The sequence below is a fragment of the Lissotriton vulgaris genome, chromosome 3_1, assembly GCF_964263255.1.
Source record: "Lissotriton vulgaris chromosome 3_1, aLisVul1.2, whole genome shotgun sequence".
NCBI lineage: Eukaryota > Metazoa > Chordata > Amphibia > Caudata > Salamandridae > Lissotriton > Lissotriton vulgaris.
Window position 1 is genome coordinate 968,690,927 of NC_141689.1, and position 19,108 is coordinate 968,710,034.

General features: G+C 43.7%; 1 protein-coding gene across 4 annotated transcripts in view; it reads right to left on the reverse strand.

Moving 5' to 3' along the window:
• Positions 1-19,108, reverse strand: part of LOC147727275 (transducin-like enhancer protein 4) — a 263,396-nt gene that overhangs the window by 120,514 nt on the left and 123,774 nt on the right. For 2 of the 4 annotated variants that reach the window (XM_086961337.1, XM_086961335.1), the window contains 2 exons: positions 16,388-16,589; positions 16,227-16,243 (listed from right to left, as the gene is read on the reverse strand). In XM_086961337.1, the coding sequence (XP_086817463.1) occupies positions 16,227-16,243; positions 16,388-16,589 (219 nt within the window). Of the gene's footprint in view, positions 1-16,226; positions 16,244-16,387; positions 16,593-19,108 lie in introns of all 4 variants that reach the window. The other 2 variants (XM_086961336.1, XM_086961334.1) reach the window with 1 other exon arrangement.

The window sequence follows — 19,108 nt, forward strand, 5'->3', positions numbered from 1 at the left end:
CCAGAAGATGACCAACATACATTTTACACCTCCTTAGAAGGAGCGGTCTTCCATTGCTGTGCATCATGTGGACACACCGTTTTAAGCATGGCCCGTTGACGACTTTTTAAGCAAATCAAACAAAATCTTGTGGGAAAAGCAGCCACATCACCTCCCCAATAAGAATCCACTTTCTACGTGATTGGCCGCAATGTTCAGTTTCTTAGCCTCTGAGAGAACAAGGCATATGTTGCTCTTCTGTGAATAGCTAGTTTTAGAAGATCCTCCTCTCAATCCTCAATAAGAGGGGGAAATCCAGGAGCATTTTCTTATAACTTTTATAGAGCACTTATTCTTAGTTACTTTTGGTAGAACTGCAAGCTTTCGATGCCTCCGAGATGTCCCCATCATCCTCCCCTGGTGACATGATCCTAAGGGCAGACTCCTTTGTAACACAAAGAAACCGATGCTGCAGCTTGTATTTGATGGGGGTAGTCCTTCAGAGTTTCACTGTTTCCAGGTGGTGCTCCCTCGGACGCATATTCTCGCTTTAGCTTCTTGATAATGTACAGAATTATTTTCCACCTGGACGTTCTGCATGATAGCCTGCAGCTGAGAAAGAGACCTGAGGAGCGGTCAGCGAACAAGTCCATATCGGAGGTCAGCCGCGGTCCGTGCAGGTAACAGCGGGGGAGCGATGGGGACGTGTTAGGGGGGGGGATTCCGAGGGACAATGCTGAGGGAAAACTAAATAAATAATTTTCCCTCTGCATCATCCCTCGGAATCCCCACTTACACAGCCCCACCGCACCACCGCGGTTACCTGCACGGACCACGGCTGTCGGAGGTATCAAAGAGCAGGGTGGACCAAGGAAGGCAGAGTTCTCTCTGTGCAGAGCGTGCAGTTCTCCTGCGTCTGGAGAGGATCCCGGCCAAGAGCACTATTTAAAGTATAGAGAGGGTTTGAGTATCACTACTCCTAGGTGCTCCTGCTTTCATACTCCTTTAACCTTTACTGTTATCCAGCAGCAGTGCGGATCTCCATAGGTCCCTTTTTTGCTGTTCACACCATTTTTTTTCTCCCAGTCACAAAAGGGGAGGAAACAAGAACATTATAGCAACTGGGTTCCTCTTAAAGCGCTCATCAATAAATTATTAACACAGCTGGTGGGTTCTACCATTGAACGTAATAGGTTGCTGTGAGGTAATGAAGCAATTTATTTTATTTATTTATTTATTTTATTTTAAGAATTTGTAAAGCGCGACTATCACCATTGCAGGCATCCTGGCGCTAACAGAAATCCAAACCAGATAGAATCAGAGGCATCAGAGTAGATCCGGGGAGAAAGGCTAGCCAGGGAAGAGCCATGTTTTTACCCTCTTCCTAAACTGCATAAGTTCATTCATAGCCCTAATCTCGATGGGGAGAGTGTTCCAGTCTGGCGGCAGCCACCTGAAAGGATCTACCACCAGCTCTAACCTTCCTAAATCTGGGAACGACTACCAGTTTAGCATCCGATGAGCGAAGGTGTCTGGAAGGAGTGTACCAGACAAACTTGGACCTAAGAGGAGATGGACCACATCCGTGAAGAGCCCTGAACACTATGCAGAGGGCTTTAAATTGGATCCTCTGTCTAAGAGGAAGCCAATGTAGTTTAGCCAACAACTGGGGAAAGGCTAGATTGATTTCTTTTGAGATTTATTTCTTGTTAAAGAGGCACCAACTATGTTGGAGGGTAAAATCTTCATTTAGTATAAATGATTTTAATGGAGTGGGGTGCAGAGCTCAACATCGTGCATAAAACGTCTAGTATGCCAGTGCTTGGGAATAATCAGATCTCCTTTAGTCTGAACCACACTCTTAAGTGTGCATTGCTTGAGTAAGTGTCTTTTCTGGGTTATTTGTCTTACACATTACTCCGGTCTTCAAAACTGCTCCAGGCCCTCCGGCCAGGTATGTGCGGATCCCTCTTGGCCTGTGAGCATATTGCCTACAACTATGTACTTCACACAATACTGCCTACCATTCTAGTCCCGTGTGTGGATTTATATAGACTACCTCTAGCATGGTAAGGCACCAGTTAATTCCCAGTAACTTAAACGGTCTACAAGAAGGCTACTTTCAACAAAGGAAAGTGACCCTTTATCTGCCCCTCTGGACTGAAAAGACGCACTATTCAATGTATCATGTGGCAGTAAACAGCTTTGGGAAAGGCACAGCCATGTGAAATACTGGATTCCTTTTTTTTTTTTTTTAAGATGACGGTGCTGTCAGATAACTTGTTTTCATTTACTGCTTTTATATCTCACATAATAAACCCTATTCTGTTGCTCCTAATTGATAGCTAGGATTGCCCTGCTCTATAGAAAAACAAAATATAATAATCAGTGAGAAGCACAACATGCTAGAAAATTGTGCAAATCTACACAAGCGAACAATAGCACCACAGATAGTGAATCTCTTTGATAAAATTAAATAGCGAGGGAGGAGAAAGTGGATTTGAGCACACAAGTCCTGCACAATAGCCCTTGGCCACAATCAGCACTTGCCACGCTCTTTGCTGCAAGACATCAATTGCTACACTATCACTGGCAAGCAACTGCTGTTTTTCACAGACAAGTACGCAAACATCCCTGATAATAGGGGAAACTTGATTTACACAACAGACCATGACTGAGTCAGTTATTCAAATAACGGCGTCATTGCACTGCTCATTGGCTACGGTTCCAAATACAAAAACCTAGCCAGCACCACCATATCATGTGCAATACCTTTATCCAGTTTAAATTTAAAATTAAGGGTCTGCAAAAATAAAGTCATTTGCTGCTGCATAACTATGCAAAATTCAGCAAAAAAGATGTGAAATTAGGCAAAATGCAAATCTGGCTATAAAAATAGTGCATAGAACACGAGTACCACAAACTACAGCGGCTTGGATTCTGGTCGCTAGTGTTGTTCCTGTGCTCCTGTGGAGTAACGCTGCAACGTGGCGTAATATGGGGAATTTTGCATGAGCGTAACATGAAATTCTAGAGATTACATGAGATTACGCGGGTATAACAGAAATTGCTCTTTGGCCAGCTTAAAACAAAAAGTAAAAAGTAAGTAGTAGCAATACATTTCCTACTGGGTAGTGTTTTCCCCAAAAATTATGATCACCAATTAAGTAGACCTGCAAACTTTAAAAATAAAAAATAAAAAAATGTCACACTGTGAGGAGGGGCATGTACAGAGAAATATCCAAGAGGCATTTCCGCCCCCTCCCCCACGAAACTCCCTGATACATTAAAAAAAAGAAAGCTTGCTGAAGCTAATGCAGCTATCCTGGGGTGTTTTATCCCTTAACGGACATCGGCTGTTAAAAGCCTCCAAAGACAAGCTTCAAATCCAATCTTTGCAGCTTGTTTTCCCTGCCAACGTGTGATATTGGCTCCTCACCGGGTGACGTATGAAGGGAACCGATATTGTGTGACGCACTGTAGCACAGCAAGATGACAGGTCTGATTTAAGAGTCTATCCTTTGGTGAATCATAGTACTGCCATTGTCAGTTTTTAGAGATTTTTTCAGTTATTGCCCAGCTTAACACTTATATGATGTATCCACTACCAGTTATTTTATGAGCGATGCAAGTTTTAGTGATGTCACCAAGGTAATGTCATAAATACTACCCTATGGACTTTGGTTAAATGATATACATGTAGATGTTATGTAAGGTCATTGGCATTTGTGTAGTGCTTGCCACCCTTAAGCATTCTCATTCTGGGTGCCTTTAGTGTGGCACTAGGAATGCCTGCAGTCAGCGGTGCTTGATGGTGCTTGGTAGTATGAGGTTAGTAATGAGTGTGTTTCATGTGCTGTCTAAAGGTGCTTTGTGTTTGTTGGTCTGAAGTCAAATAAGTTTGTATTTCGCTGATCTTTGTAGTGTCCTATATGTAGGTTATTTGCCTTTGGATTGGTGGTCAATTTCTTTTCTTCAGTTGGAATACTGTGTTTTTGTTATATGTATTATAATAACAGTCCTGATAGGTAAAAATGATGGGATGTGTGAAGGTGGAGTATGGTATATTTATGCTGGAATTATCACAGTATTCCCAGAGTGTACTGGTGTGGTGTGTTAACAGTGCTATAAGGTTGGCAGTGTTTTGCCACCTACCTGGCTGTGGTGTCATATTGCGTCCAAGAGGGTTGACAGGTTCCACCAAGAGCGTGATGTCAGTGGATAACCATCTGCAGGTGTGTGATGTTATTTTTGATTGCAGTTGGTGGTACAATGAACCCCAGATTATGGAGTACCGGAATTGTGTTGTGTACGTGTATTAAGGTCCATTGTCTACGAAATCAGGGATACGGAGAGTTACAGGGTAAAGACAGGGACGGCTCTAGGCTCATGGTGGCCCTGGGCAGGGAGCGTAGGTAGGGGGCCCCGGAAGAGGGGGTCTGAGCAGGGCTGAGCGCTGAGGCCAGTGAAGAGTGGGGGGTCAGGGTGTTTGGAAGTGGAACAGAGCCGGAGGCGGCCGCCAAATCCCTGCCAGGGGCCACCACGCAAATATGTATCCATCCTCAGAGGATTATTATATTAAGGATATATATTGCCATGGTGGCCCCTGAGGTTTGGTGGCCCTGTGCAGGTGCACAGCTTGCACATGCCTAAGGCCGCCCCTGGTAAAGAGCCTCACGCGCCCATTATTTTTTTCATAGCACACACTGTAAACTGAAAGTCATTAGACATAAAAGACCAACGTTGCTAAAAATGCGAATGAAACCGACAATATACAGCAATCGCCTCGCAAGAACAGGAAGAAACATAATTTTTCCCGGAGGAACAAAGATACGTACCCAGGTGGGGACGGCATGAAAATTAAAACTAATACTTTACTCAAAAGGAATTGTGCATTTGGAATAAAGAACCACCAATGTGGTCTGAAAGGCTCCAAGAAACGAGAACATGCCTGCGGCAGCCGTTTGTTTCCCACTCTGCTCTTTTGGGTAGGTGGGATGGAACGAATCTTACAAGCAGGTTCAAAATATTTCACGGCTTCTTTTATCGCCCGTGGCTGATGCACTGTAATTACCTGAAAGGTAGAGCGAGCCTAGATTTACATTTCATGAGCTGCTTGAAAATCTGCCCTGCTTAATAGGCTGTATCGCCAAGAAAACACTTTTAAATTGTCTCTTACAATTAACCGCATCCTCTGCCTTGGATAAATCAAAATGTTACCACCGTATCAAAATGTTACACAGGGGCTGTGTAACCCACCCACACCCTTATTACATGCAACACTAATTACTACCAGCACACTCTGGATTTTCTGCACATTAGAGGCTTTTAGAGGAGCTATAAAAAATTTCAGGCACCATTAATTTGAATTTGTATTGAAATTTCCCTTTGACAGATGGCCAAAAATTACTTATTATTTAGAGCACCAGAGCTGCCTGTTTGCACATTAGTAGCCGAGGAGAGGGAAAAATTAAAAGCAAGAAGGAAATTTATGTCACGTTCATTACCTGTTAAATGTTAAGGAGCATTATCCCGCATGAATAAATTATTTCCTACAAGCACGGAGCCTCCAGCTGCTGGCAAGCGGCACTTTGGAGCTGATAAAACCCTTTCCAAGTCACACAGCAGACAATCATAAAAAGCCTCTCTTAACCAGGAGCCACTTAAGGGAGCCGGGATCGATGGAACACGCGACTAACTGCTACTCTGGGCAGCGCCGAAAACATTTAAGGAAATTAGCGAACTATTTCACCTTGCAAAGCTGGCGGCCGGCCCTGGATGTTGACACAGTCCAACTCCAATCCGCTGCCTGAGCAAGGCACGCGCCTATTTATAGCCACCGCTCCCTAATAAATCAAGGAAGAGGCGATGAATCTTTAATACGGTCTCTGCCTTGCCTGTGCATGTCCGATATATATGTGCAACTGAGAGCGTGTTCGAATTCAGAGCAGCCATTTTCTGAAACATAATGGGAGCCGTAGCCTCTTCTGTATCTGGGTACAAAGATGGCGCTTTGAGCAAGAGGGATTCCTTGTACACGGGGGTAGATAGCCACGAGATTAATCATTCAACCAGGCAACAGTAAAATATTGTATACCCATTGAAAGACCCTTGTGGATTTTCGAGCCAGTAGCTGCTTGCTCCCTGTGCATCATTTAGATAGTGAGTACCCCTAACAAAGATAGGGGGGCGCTCCTGTCTGCACCGAGTTCCTGAGCACCATGCAGGTGCATGGTTGAAATGGTGCTACTTGTAATGTGGTCCAGGTGGGAGAAGTCGGATACAGTACCCAAGGTTTGGAGGCAGGGTAGAAGAGTTGCATAAAGTTTCTTAGCGCATAAGCAAAGGTTAAAGTGTAAGAAAAGATATAAATGCTCATACTGGCCCTTAGCATATTCATGCATTTGTTCAACACAACAGGGTAGCAAGAGGACTTGCAATGAATGTGTTTGAACATGTTGTACCGAATTAAAGCGACAGTAATTCTATGCTTCAGCTTGGCCATGGACTATTAGGGCTGGGCGTAGTTTGCCAAGTAATGCTTCGTGAAGCTACGCAAAGTGCACTTCGCGAACTAAACGTAGCACTACGCGAACTGCGTAGTAGCCTGTTCACACTGTGCAAGATGCAGTTTTCAATGATTGCACAGTGCGGACAAGCATCCAGCACTGTGCAATCATTGAAAACTGCATCAAGCTGTAGTTTTCTGCCGCTCAAGTAGATTTTTACTCGCTTTCTCAACGCGGTCTGGTCAGCCGCGGCCGGTAGTGGGAGTACATGCCGGGCGGTGATGTGGGGAGGGGCAGGGTGGGAGTAGTAATGTATGGATTACGGACCTTAACAGGTAAGTAAACATATAAATAAAGAAAACTAATTTTGTTGCGTGCACTACATCACCAAATGCGATGCAGTGCGCTCAACAAAATTCATTTTATAAATGACTGCTGCGCTACCCGTGTGTGCACTGTGCTACGTGCAGTTCTCATAGTGCGAAGTAGCGCAAACTACGCGAGCATAGCGTAGTGCTTTACCCAGGCCTACTTAAGACTGGTACACCACAAACATTGTGGGCATCGAAGATACTTCTAGGAATTGTGTCAAAGGCATGGCCAAGAAGATTTTTTTGGCTACTCTGTGACCAAACAAGGAGCAGAATGCTGAAATAAAAATATCTGAGTTATGCACCACCAGATTTACAGCTCCACTCCTGTGACATCTTTCATTCAGCAATGGCATTGGAACAGTTATTGATTAAAGACAGTTTGACGTCATTGCTGACAAGGCTGCAAAAATGGACATTTGAGTTTTTGTGTAAGAGTTAGTCACTCTGCGGAGGCTTATTTCATATCCCCTGCTCCCAATTATCTGAACCACCCAAACTACCTTGTCATATAGATCTCCAGTATATGTGGGAAACAGAAGAAATACTGATTATTAAAAAGGGGACCAATGGATGAGCACCACACAATTCAGCAGCCGAAGGTCACGTTAAATGCCTGGCAGACACAAAGTGTATCTCTGGAACATAGCATGGTCGACATTTGCCTTAGCCTCCCAAGAACACATGCACTTTTACTGCAAGAACGTCCCCGACCTAATGAAGTCTAGCCTACTTTTGTTATCTAATTAGAAATAATGTCAGCACAACAATCAATACTAGAAAACAGACAATTTACAACAATCAACTGTTAGCAGAACTTCCCTTGGGTATATAATAAATAAAAAGTCTTTGACTAATTAGTCTAGAGTGCCTTGAGTGACTGCAAAAGCTTGCTTATGGGACTCTTCAAGACCTCCTTTTCCTCCGCCAACAAAGCTCAAAGCATTGCAACAAGTTTTGGGGTTGAGTGTGAAACATACATACATAACATGACCACCTTCATGCTTCTTGTTGGATAAAATCTAAGGCAAAAGAAGCAATGACTACAGATCACCAACCATTTAAGCTAGGTGTGCTGTTGAGGGAAGGGGATACAATGTTGTAATTCCCCAGTTGCTACAGCCAATTGCCAGCCAGATTCATTCGAATCAAAATGCTGTGAATTCCAAGAAACTGAGTAATTTGTTAATGCTTACTATGTTTAAAGTCAAAGGAGACCTCTATTTACCCTGAGCCAATTACTTTTTAAGGAAGAAAACATTTGTATAAGACTGATAGAGTGTGAGAAATGAATCTATCCCAATAGCTGTGTTGGTAGCAATATCGTGTGATCACACCATAAGAATGGGGCTCACTTTAGCTGAGCCACATCATGTACATATGCCTGTTGGTCTTCAGGCATCACTGGAAATGTGCAGAACGTTAAGCAGGTTTTCTTTAGAAAGCACACAGAACTACAGATGTGAAAGGTGGCACAATAGAGAATTTTGTTTAGTACCACTGAAGCTCTGCTGCTGACCCTTTCTAGAATTAAGCATCATTAAAAGCCTTATAGCAGGGGTCTCCAAACCGGTCCTGGAGGGCCGGATCCATTCCAGATTTTTTGGATATCCCCATTGAGATACATGTAGTAATTTTAAAAATCTGGCATGGACCCGGCCCTCCAGGACCGGTTTGGAGACCCCTGCCTTATAGGGATGAAAAACACATGGACTATGCTTGACATTGCAACACTTTGAAAGAATCTCCAATTTAAATGGGGTGTTTAAAGGGGACGAACAGAAAATCACAAGTCTTGGTAGTCAAAAAAGAAAAGGATCATGAAAAATGAGGGTCTAGCTGGATATTCACACCTAAAAAACTCGGTGATTAGATGCCATCAACACTTCTAATAAGGAATTCTACTACCTTGTGAATCAACAATATAATGTGGTGTAAATATGCAAGAAAAGTAACAAAGCAAGTAGCAAGAGCCCAACTGTCTATAGAATTCTTCTAAGCAAGATGGACTGAAATTAAAATTGTCAAGAGGAGCCCACTGACTAGTTATAGGTAAACAGGTTCCTTTTAATTGATTGATTCCAGCTTTGAAGGGCTTTTGATTGAAGTACTCAATGATTTGAGACCCTAGCACATATTTCAATGCCATGCCTGGTCACATAAAATCAAAAAAAGACAATGCCTTCATAGTGCACACCTGTTGTATTCCTATGCTGCATGCTGAGCAAGGTTGGTGAAAGCCAAACAATCTAGAAGGTCTGTAAGCAGTTCTGACTTCCTCACATTAGATTATCTTTAAGAGAGCACGGATCAATACACTCTACATCCACTAGAGGATCACAAATCATTTTCCCACACCTTAAATATTTCAAACTCCTCTGTGTCATAGCTTTGTGAGAACGTTTTTGAAAAGATTCCTAGATGTTTGAAGAAGGTATTGAGGGGTGATCTTCTGCAATAGAACCAAGCATCAGCATTTAATCACTGGCTTTTTGACCTTTATCCCATGTTACTGTAATACTGTAAAGCAGGAAGCTAGTGTCACCAGCATGACTTCTTGGAAACACACAGCCACTGGGGCTTAGATCACGGATTAGATGCATCATTCCCTCTTCCCACCTGCAGATCCTGAGGCTGAAAACTGCCAGTTACAAGTTCAGGGGGTCGGGGGAGAGGGGGTCGGTTGGGGGGGTTCGGGGGGGGACGGGTATTCAAGCTTTCAAACGAAAGGGAAGAGCAACCCGATTTGAAATAATGAGGTCATTCAATTTCTCCCAAGAGGAGAAGGAGCCTTGAAGCTGCTTCTTTTCCCCATCAACAATAGGGATAAGGCGCCTTTTAGCAAACAAATGCAAGTTGAACAAAACCAGCACAGTAGTCATACATGCACTAGAAGCCGGTTGCATTTGAAAACGCAGAGGGATTGGGGGGTTGACAGGAGAGCAAAAATGTTTAGAGTTTAAATATTTTATCAAATATCGAATACAATTTGTAATGTCTAAAACTTTGGTGCTGCATTAAAGCAACTTCATAGTACAGCCCAATGCACAATGGAGTTCTGCAAAGCATTACATGAACAGTAAACGGACTTAGAGGGCAGCCAGGGTAGCAAGAATCACTTTAAAATGCACATCTAATAGCGCTTGTGTGGGCAGCCACGCACAGTACGACACTATCTGGTATACTATTGTACTCCTCTGTCATGTGAGAGACAAGTCTTCTCAGGTAAGTGCAGTCCTCGGATATGCTAAAATGCTACAAAAAAAACAATCAATCCTCTTCCACTCACGATTACATAAACCAATGGCAGTGGACATAGACACCAAGACTTGCCCTGGTCCTTCTGACAAAGTTTGAAAAAACAATTTGTCTCATTTCATTCGGGCCTTCCAACATTGCTCTTGGTCAACACAATGGCAAAATAGACAATTAAGCTCTACCTTACTTTTAAAACTAAGTGTTTGTTCCTCGCTGGAAGAAACTGGCCCTACAATGTTGAAGATAACGACCGGACTACTCTCGTCCAAGGTAGCCTGTTAAAGGATACCGTTCACTGTGCTTCATAAGAAATGTGAATCTCCCTCAAGAGGTTGTGTTCATCTGAACGCATGAGAGTAAATCAGTGTGAATGTAGGAAAGTAGGATCTGCTTCTTACGGTTACCCCCACTTTTTGCTTGATGTGATGCTGTTTTTGACTAGTCTGACTGGGATTCTGATAATCGGGACCCCAGTCTATCTACTGTCTCCCTAAACTGTGGTGCTATATACTTAGGTACACTGTTTTACCCTGGTCAGTCCTAGTATATGGTACCCATGTACCCAGGGCATAGGTACCCCAGGGGTCTCCCATGGGCTGCAGCATGTATTATGCCACACATGAGACCACGTAAAATTGAACTACAGGCTTGCCATTGCAGCCTGTGCACCACTTACTAAAGATATAGGTTTACTAGATCTAAGGGTCACTGCACGTAAAACCTATAAGTCATCCCTATAGCAGGCCTTTACAATCCCGAGGGCAGGGTGCTTGGTTCTAAGTGAGAGGGTGCCCCTGCATGAGCAGGACACCCCTGCAGCCTGCGGAGTCCATTATTCCGGGTCGACAGTGAAGCAGCCATACTCTATATAGAGGGGCATCGCATGACCGCACAATGACTTTCTCGTAAACGGCTGCAACGAATCCTATTATGTTTGGAATCAAACATGTTGGAATCATACCCCCACACCGTAAACCAGTGTCTGAGGTATGATTCCAAGCACTGGAAGAGCCTTCTGTTAGGCTCTCTGTGTTCCCAGTACCAGCCTTCTAGTCCTGGAAAGCACAAAATAATTGCTGCCTACCAGAGACACATTTCTGCCCTCCTGCTGCTGTCCCAAACTCGAGTAAGGGAAGGCAGAACGATAGGCATCATGTCACAGGGAAGTGTGACCACCTCCCAGACAGGATTTAGTGTATTAGAGCTCAGTGGGTGCGCTTGCCAGGACCTGAAAGTCTGCACGAGGGGCACATTTGGTGTCCCTGTGCATAGTGCATAGTCAACTTCAAACTAGTCTTGGAAGCCGTTGGCTCCCCCTCTGCACTTCTACAGTCTGGGCAGTCTGGGCTTTGCTGCACTTTGTTTGGGCCTGACTTCGTCTCCCTTCCAGTCTGCTGCTTCGTCTGTGCCTGTGCATCGTACAGGAACTTTCCAGGGCCTGTGAAACTTTAAGGACAACCGCAGTAATCTCCCTTGGAGTGAAGGAGTCACTCTTCTACATTCGCAGGCACCTCAAAACTGCTGACAGGTCTGCTGAGTCCAAGCTCCTGCGGACTCGGAAGGGTTAAACAACACAGGTGGTGGTTATCTACGTCTGCCGAGGCCCGAGCTACCCTTCACCAAGTCGGAGATCAGAATCCCTCGTGGGGGCTGCATTAACGAAACCCCTGTGCACCGTGTACTTTTGCAAGTGCATTGGGCTCCAAGTAGCCCGAACATCCGGCAACTTCTTCCACCAAGGTGTTCAGCCACATCGCCTCGTGGGCATCGTGGCCTGCTCCTTTTGGTAAGCTGCTTGAGGTCCTCTTGCGATCCCTGTGCCTCCAGTCTGTGTCTCTAATTGGGGGTCATCTTTGTTTTCCTTGGGCTACCCGGAGTGCTTGGGGTCTGCCCTGACTCCCCTGCTTGTGGTGAGTCTCCTGGACCTTGCTGGTCCCAACCGTGCACCTTCTTACTTTCCTGCATTTGTTGCCTTTGCCAAGGCTTGTTGGTGCTCCTGCCGGACACCGACCCCCTCAGCACTCAACATCCTTTGTGGGACAGCTCGTATCCGGGTCCTGGTAGTCCTCAGCATCGCCTGGTCCTCACAGCTGCAGAGTCAAGGTCACATCATCTTACCTGAAGCAAACGACATCGGAGGACATCCGTCTTTCAAGTCTCCTGGTCACTCCTGAGTCACAGACACGGTCCTCTCTGCTTTCAGGTACTCCTCTTCCAGAATCCACATTGGATTCCTCCAGAAACGTTCTCCTCTTCCAGCAGCAGCACTTTCCTGAGGACCTCCATTGAGATTGACGGCGGTTTCTGAGGCCACTTCACACCTATGCACCCGGCTTCCCTGGGGTAGGTAACTTGGGTAAGCGGGGTCCCCATCTACTTACCTTTGGTGGTTCTTTGGGTCCCTAGCAATTCTACGTCCTCTGGAAATTGTCCTGACTCAAGTCGTGGTTCTTATACCACTTTCTTAGTATATGGTTTGGTCCCCCCCCCCCGGGGCCCACTGTGTATTAGTGCTATTCACTGTGATAACTTTGCTAAAGTATTGTGTTTTGTGTCCATATCCGTGTAGGAGATACTGTAACGTACTAGAGAGCGCTATATAATAAATACATATTTTTATGAATACTAGTTGTGGTTCTCCTTTCATTTAATCTATACTATCAGATTATATTCTGGTAAAACAAGCTGCTTTACACTCCTTCAAGACTAAGCCTGAAGGCTGCTCTCCACAGCAACCACTTGGATAGCTTTCTAAGGTTGTCTGAGACCTCTTAAATCACCATAAGGGTTGTCTGGACTGGTGCAAGGTGCCCACTTACATTAGTGGACATCATATACCAGGCCAGCTTCTCACAGTGATGAATGTGTTGCTTTAATAAATATATGTACTATACCTTTGTTTTCAAACATCATTGAAAAAACACCAGAACAAAGCCTCTCATGGAGGTTTATTTGAAAGTCGTTACCCAAGCGACTGGAATTACGTGGCAGGAGAGGACCAAATTATGCTGCGTAGTTGACTAAATTATTTGTAAGAAATGCAAATTATGTGGCACAATGGTAGTATTACTTCACTGTGTAGAAATTTTTACACATGTCAACACTGTGTATGGGTGAAGGTTTCACTTCATCGTTCTCAGTAAACACCGAAATACAGAAATCAGCACTCAAAGGTGACCTGTGGTGGCATGACAACACATGCAGCAGCTTTCTTTTCAGTAACATTAGATCCATTTGAGCTAGAAACTATTTTCTATCTGCCAATTATGCAGAAAATGATAAAATATGAGGCAAGAATGGCTAATTCCTCAATTAAGCAAAAAGTGCCAGGGATGAAAAATCACGTAATTCCAGTGACCCAGATAATACTTTTCTCCATAAAAATCCAGGATCAGCCCCAGACAATCATGGCTTGAAAGATAGGCTAAGGCCAATTAAGAATCTATATCTGTTTAACATATGAGACATCTTTTATTGTGGACAGCTGGCATTGTCAGCGTTTCCAGCACTACTCTGCCACAGTTGTATGATGATTTTAGCCTTTTAACAGCACACAAGTGGAGAGAGATTAACATTTCATTAAGAAACAAAGGCGCAGTTTCATAAGCATTTCTTTTCAGATCAGTGCAGTCATCTTATTTGTATAGTGCAGCAAGGAGCTCTTGAGCATTGTCGGCGAGCTCTCCTGTCCGACAGCCACAAGAACATGATCTCCCCCTCCCAGGAACTCAGAGACCCTGGCAGACTATTTTCACATCAAGATATCAATCACCTACAGTAACTTCAAACCTCAACCCACCAACCTCTACAACTTCCTCACATGTACAGAGGCCACCTACAACCACTGCTCACCGCATGGGAACAGATCACCAGAGCCATCATGAACTTTATTCATTTCTAGAGACCCCTGGCCCCACCACTTTAACCTTGGGAGCAAGGAATTCAGCAGTAAACTCACCACGGCCGCCTTGCCCAACAGATGGAAGCAAGGAGAGATCAGACACCTCCTCAAGAAACCCTCAGCTGACCCCAGCGAACTCAATAACTACCATTCGATCTTTTTACTCCCCTTTCCTGACAAAGTCAGGGAAGGGGAGTAACAAGAGCAGGCCATCAACTAGCAACTCACCCAACACCTGTAGAGAAACCACCAGCTGGATGCATCGCAATCAGGTTTCTGCACCAACCACAGCACCGAGACAGCCCTGATCACTGCCACTGACGACAACAGAACCCTCTTTGACTGGGTTGAAATAGCAGCCCTGATTCTCCTCAACCTCTCAGGAGTATTCAACACTGTCCCACTACACTCACATCTACACACAACACTACATGAGAATTCAGTGCAAATGGATTGCATATTTCCTCATAGGACAAACCCAGAGGAACAGTCTACCACCTTCCACCTCAGAACCTAAGAGCACCATCTGCGGTGTCTCTCCAGATTCATCCCTCAGCCTCACCCTGTTCAATACCTACATGACGCCCCTGGCCGGCATTGTTAGAACCCATGACCTCAACATCATATCCTATGCAGACCACACCTAGCTCATCCTCTCACTCTCACCTCTCACCCCAGCAACCTCCACTGGCTCCCCATCCAGAAAAGATGCTAATTCAAGATTCTGACTCACGTCTACAAAGCCCTCCAAGACCAAGGACCAGCATTAATCAACCACTGCCTGAACTTCCACCAAAGGTCCAGACACCTGCGCCTCGCCTTCCTCGCCCACACCCTGCATCTGCCCAAGCAACAGTGGAGGGCGATCCTTCTGCTGCTTCGCCGCCAAGTCCTTGAACGACCTTCCCCTTCACCTCCGAACACCACCCTTCCTCCCGGAATTCAGAAAGGGACTAAAGGATTGTTTTTTCGACTTATCCCAGCATGAACCTAGTGCCTGGATACCCTCATAGGTGATTAGCCGTGGTCCACAAATCTAAATTGATTGATAGTGCCCACATTTGTGGATTATTGAACTGGTTCTTGACAGCACTTTATAAGTCACTAGCAAGCAGTCTAAGGATCACATGTCCAGTGTTGATCTCTGAACTTTGGAATAACCACATATTTCAAGCTATCCATGTCATATATTTATGTACAAAAAATCTCAATAAGAGTCACTTAGATGGGGGTCATCTTAAAATCTGGCATATTTCTGGACCAAATGGATCAAAACTGGCCATACCTCCCATTTATAAACCTAGAGTCACTATTTCAAATAAAAAAGGGTGGGAAGCATGCAACGTTCAAAAATAGTATGTCATTTTGTTGCATATCCAATAAAATGTCAACTTGTTAGTTCCTAGCCTAGTCCATTTTTATGAAGCTTAACAATTTTAGTTAAGGGGACTGGGAAAAATATTAGAATGTTTTCTACCTTGGAATGTCTCTTCAGCATCTAAAATGTAGTTTAACTACCATGGACTTCAAAGCAGAGCCAGAAAACCGTATTAAACACAAGAACAGGAAAAAATCATTAGATTTGTAACTAGTAATGGTAGGTTCTGACATACTGCACCAGTACCTGAACAGCTACACTGGTTCACACTTAGTCAAGAGTTATGTTTTAAAAACCGTCGCCAACTGACATTTTGGATTCTGCTCCAAAACTCCAAGACAATCCAGCAGCAGTTCTGTGCATCTATTGAACTAATACAATTATATATTGAACCTTCCCACGTGCAATGGATGGCACTAGATAGCTCTAATTCCAAAAGAACGCCCTGCCACATGTTACACCATCTCAAATAATTCAAGTAAAGCACAGGAACACATCTCTTCCTGTACTTACAATTCCCCTTAATATTACTCATTATAAGGTATGAGTGCTCTGAGAATTTGTTTACAGTTTAAAACAAACGAAAGCTACCAGTCTCCTCAGTATGGGGAATTGGAAAATGCTGAGAGAAGCAGTGGGTTGCGGGGGACGCTGCTCTGCATAGAAAGGGAATAACACGTGAGGAATTCAAACAAAGGCACTCAACTGGCAGCAGACTTAATTATTTTAGGACTGCTGCTTTCCAACAGACGTGATATTGATAGCACCTAATTTCCATCTCTAAATTAGTTTGCAATGATATAAAATGAAAAAGTAAAATGACGTCCTACCTTTATAGAATCTCTATCTGCAAACATGTAAGCAGCCACAGGAGCCCAAAAGTGGTAGCACAAAGGTGGGGGGAGAGAGGAGAGTGGAGAAAAATAAGTTACGTTTCCATGCTGTTAATGCAACACACTCTCTAGCGGCAAAGAACATAAGTATTTCTCACCTCTTTGATGATCGTTGTCATGATGTTTCTTCTCATCTTTGATGGACAGGTGGGACTGAGCACTCAGGGCACTGGAGAGAGCTAGAAGGCCAGCACTGCTGCCGATTGGAGGAATTGAGGGTGGTTGGAGACCAGAGGGGTGGGGCGTCAAGGGTACCGGGAGGCCATGTCCATGTGATAAATGCTGGGCTTGGAGTTGCTGCTGCTAAGAAAAATTACATCGATATTGAACTGCGTTTTTATGAAGATGACACCAACATGAGCAAAATACTTATGGTATGTAAGAATGATTTGATATACTCTTTACAGATGCAAATATATAATGGCAGTCTTCGGGTTTCAGGGACATCAATAACAGTGGACCTTTACTGTTACACAATCAGGGCTCGAGTACCACGCGGGTGGACAGCGTCCCCCCACTTATTTTACCGGGAGCTCGATAACTGGAGCAAATGGAGCCACACATTCACATTTAATATTTTTTCTAGTGTCGTGTGACCAAAAGATTGACTAAAAGATGATACGCAGCTCAAAGAAGACCTTGGCAAGTAGCTCATCTAAGGGGTGAGTGAGGGAAGGCAATGAGTCAGATGGTGCAAGCCACCTTTTGTGATGTCACTTCCTGTTGTGACCAATGTGTATGTATCAAGGACCCCCTGAATTAACGAATCTTACAATTCCTAGGCCAGGGAAATAAGCACGATTGAAAAGACCGAATTTTCATGCCACTTATTCCTATATTTTTATTAAAAAACTGTTTATGAATTAACAATGTGTAATTGTCAAGTATATAATGTGATTTTATAATTGTCATTTGATGTTATATGAATGATTTTTTTAATTGTGTTAATTGTTTAATAAAAACCTGTATTTTAGCCAGCTGTAGTTTACTTCTACATCCTTTTTGATCTATATGTGATTTGTACCGCCGAATGTCCTAGGTTGTTACTTTTCAATCGTACTTCCTGTTGTGACGTCAGCGTCCCCCCACTTCTTTTTTTAGGGCTTGTGCCCTGTACACAATAGCAAGAAGAAACAGTACATAAGTGCTTTCCATGAGTGAAAATAGCTGCTAAGAGCCTTATTTAAAGTTTGGTGGACAGGACACTCTATCACAGACGTAGAGCATGACCCATCAACCTTATTACATGCGCAACACACCCTACTGCATTTGCAATATAGTGGATAGGCTATCCTTCACATGTTGATGGAGTGCCCCGTCCGCCAACTTCTAAATAAGGCCCTTAGTGCCACTGACCAAGCACTTCTCTCCAGTTTAGATGGCGTAACCCCATTTCAGATGTCTTTTACAAGGACAATAAAGAGCAAAAAAAACTCAGATAGTCTTAAAAAGGTACATATTCAGGAATAAACACAATTAAAACATGAGGATGAATTATGTGGGTTTCATACAGTCACATATTTTGGGATGTTGAAGAAAGATTTTTTTGAGGCCCATGCAAGTTTCATTCTTCCCCATCTTTTTAAGCGAAGACATTTTTAACCCCTTGTATGCTGGTGACGAACCCCAGCCGTCACGCTCTGCGGTGCTCGTGTGCTGATGACGGCTGGGGTTCGTCACGGCCCCGCCCTGTTCGTTTGTTTACCGCACAGCGGCGGAAACGGGCCAGCAGCGAAGGGGTTAAGACTTTAGTTTCAATAATTATTTTCAACACAAGCATCTTTGTTTCTGTGTATACAAAACGCATCTTTGGGAGTTAGGGTAATTGAGTAACCAATTGCTGCTTTCTTATCCATGCTTGCTTTTCATCAATACGCCGCATTTCTATTTAACCCATGTCTCTATCTCTCACACAAACACAAACACCCCCACACACTTACCGAAGATTTTAACACGTAATTTTTACTGTTAACACAAGGAAATAAATGTAGCAGTTTCTTTCAGAGTAGAAAACTCTTTTCAATGGATTCTGCATGGCTTTGATGAGTAAAAATAAGTATATCTGGCTTCACTACAATTCAAAGTGAATTATCCATGCATTCTTTGGTTTTCCCACTTTCATGAAATTCCAGCTGCATCTAAAATAGTTTGTGTCATTTACAGTTTTCTTCCACCCAATAATACAGAAAACAGCATGGAGCATTGGGCCAGCCCACTTCATCCAGAAGCTAACTTCACTGTGAGTGAATGCTTCCTGCAATTTCACAATGAGAAAATCCATACACAAAGTAAGTCACTTAAGTGCTAGGGATAGTATGACAATGTGTACTCTTGGTTTCAAAAATATTTTTTTGCTGAATACCAAGAGCATAAACATCCATAAAGCAAAAAAAGCTGGACTAATTGTTTTTGCCAATGCTTGCTTTAACATTTACAACTGAAAAATATTTTGAAACGCTGATAAAAAAAATGCCGAACACTTAATATTACAATGTGCAATTACTGAACATAAATGCACGTATATGCATACAATGTTTGACTGCAGTTGTGCTGAAAAAAAGGTTGAAAGCGGGAAAATGAGTGCTGAACAGTTCTTCCAGCACAACCTCACAGCAGGCAGAGAGAGTTAATTTGAAAAGAGAAAACCCGAATTAACAACCCAGAAACGGAAACTGGTTGCAGCCATCGTTTTAAGCCCTTTAAGTGTCCTCAGCGGTACTTGAGCAAATTACTAAAGAAAATCTAATGTAGCAAGGCTCGGGTCCTCCTGTAGGCCTGCTCAATAATGCTGAAATAATTGGGCACTCTGTGCACGTTTA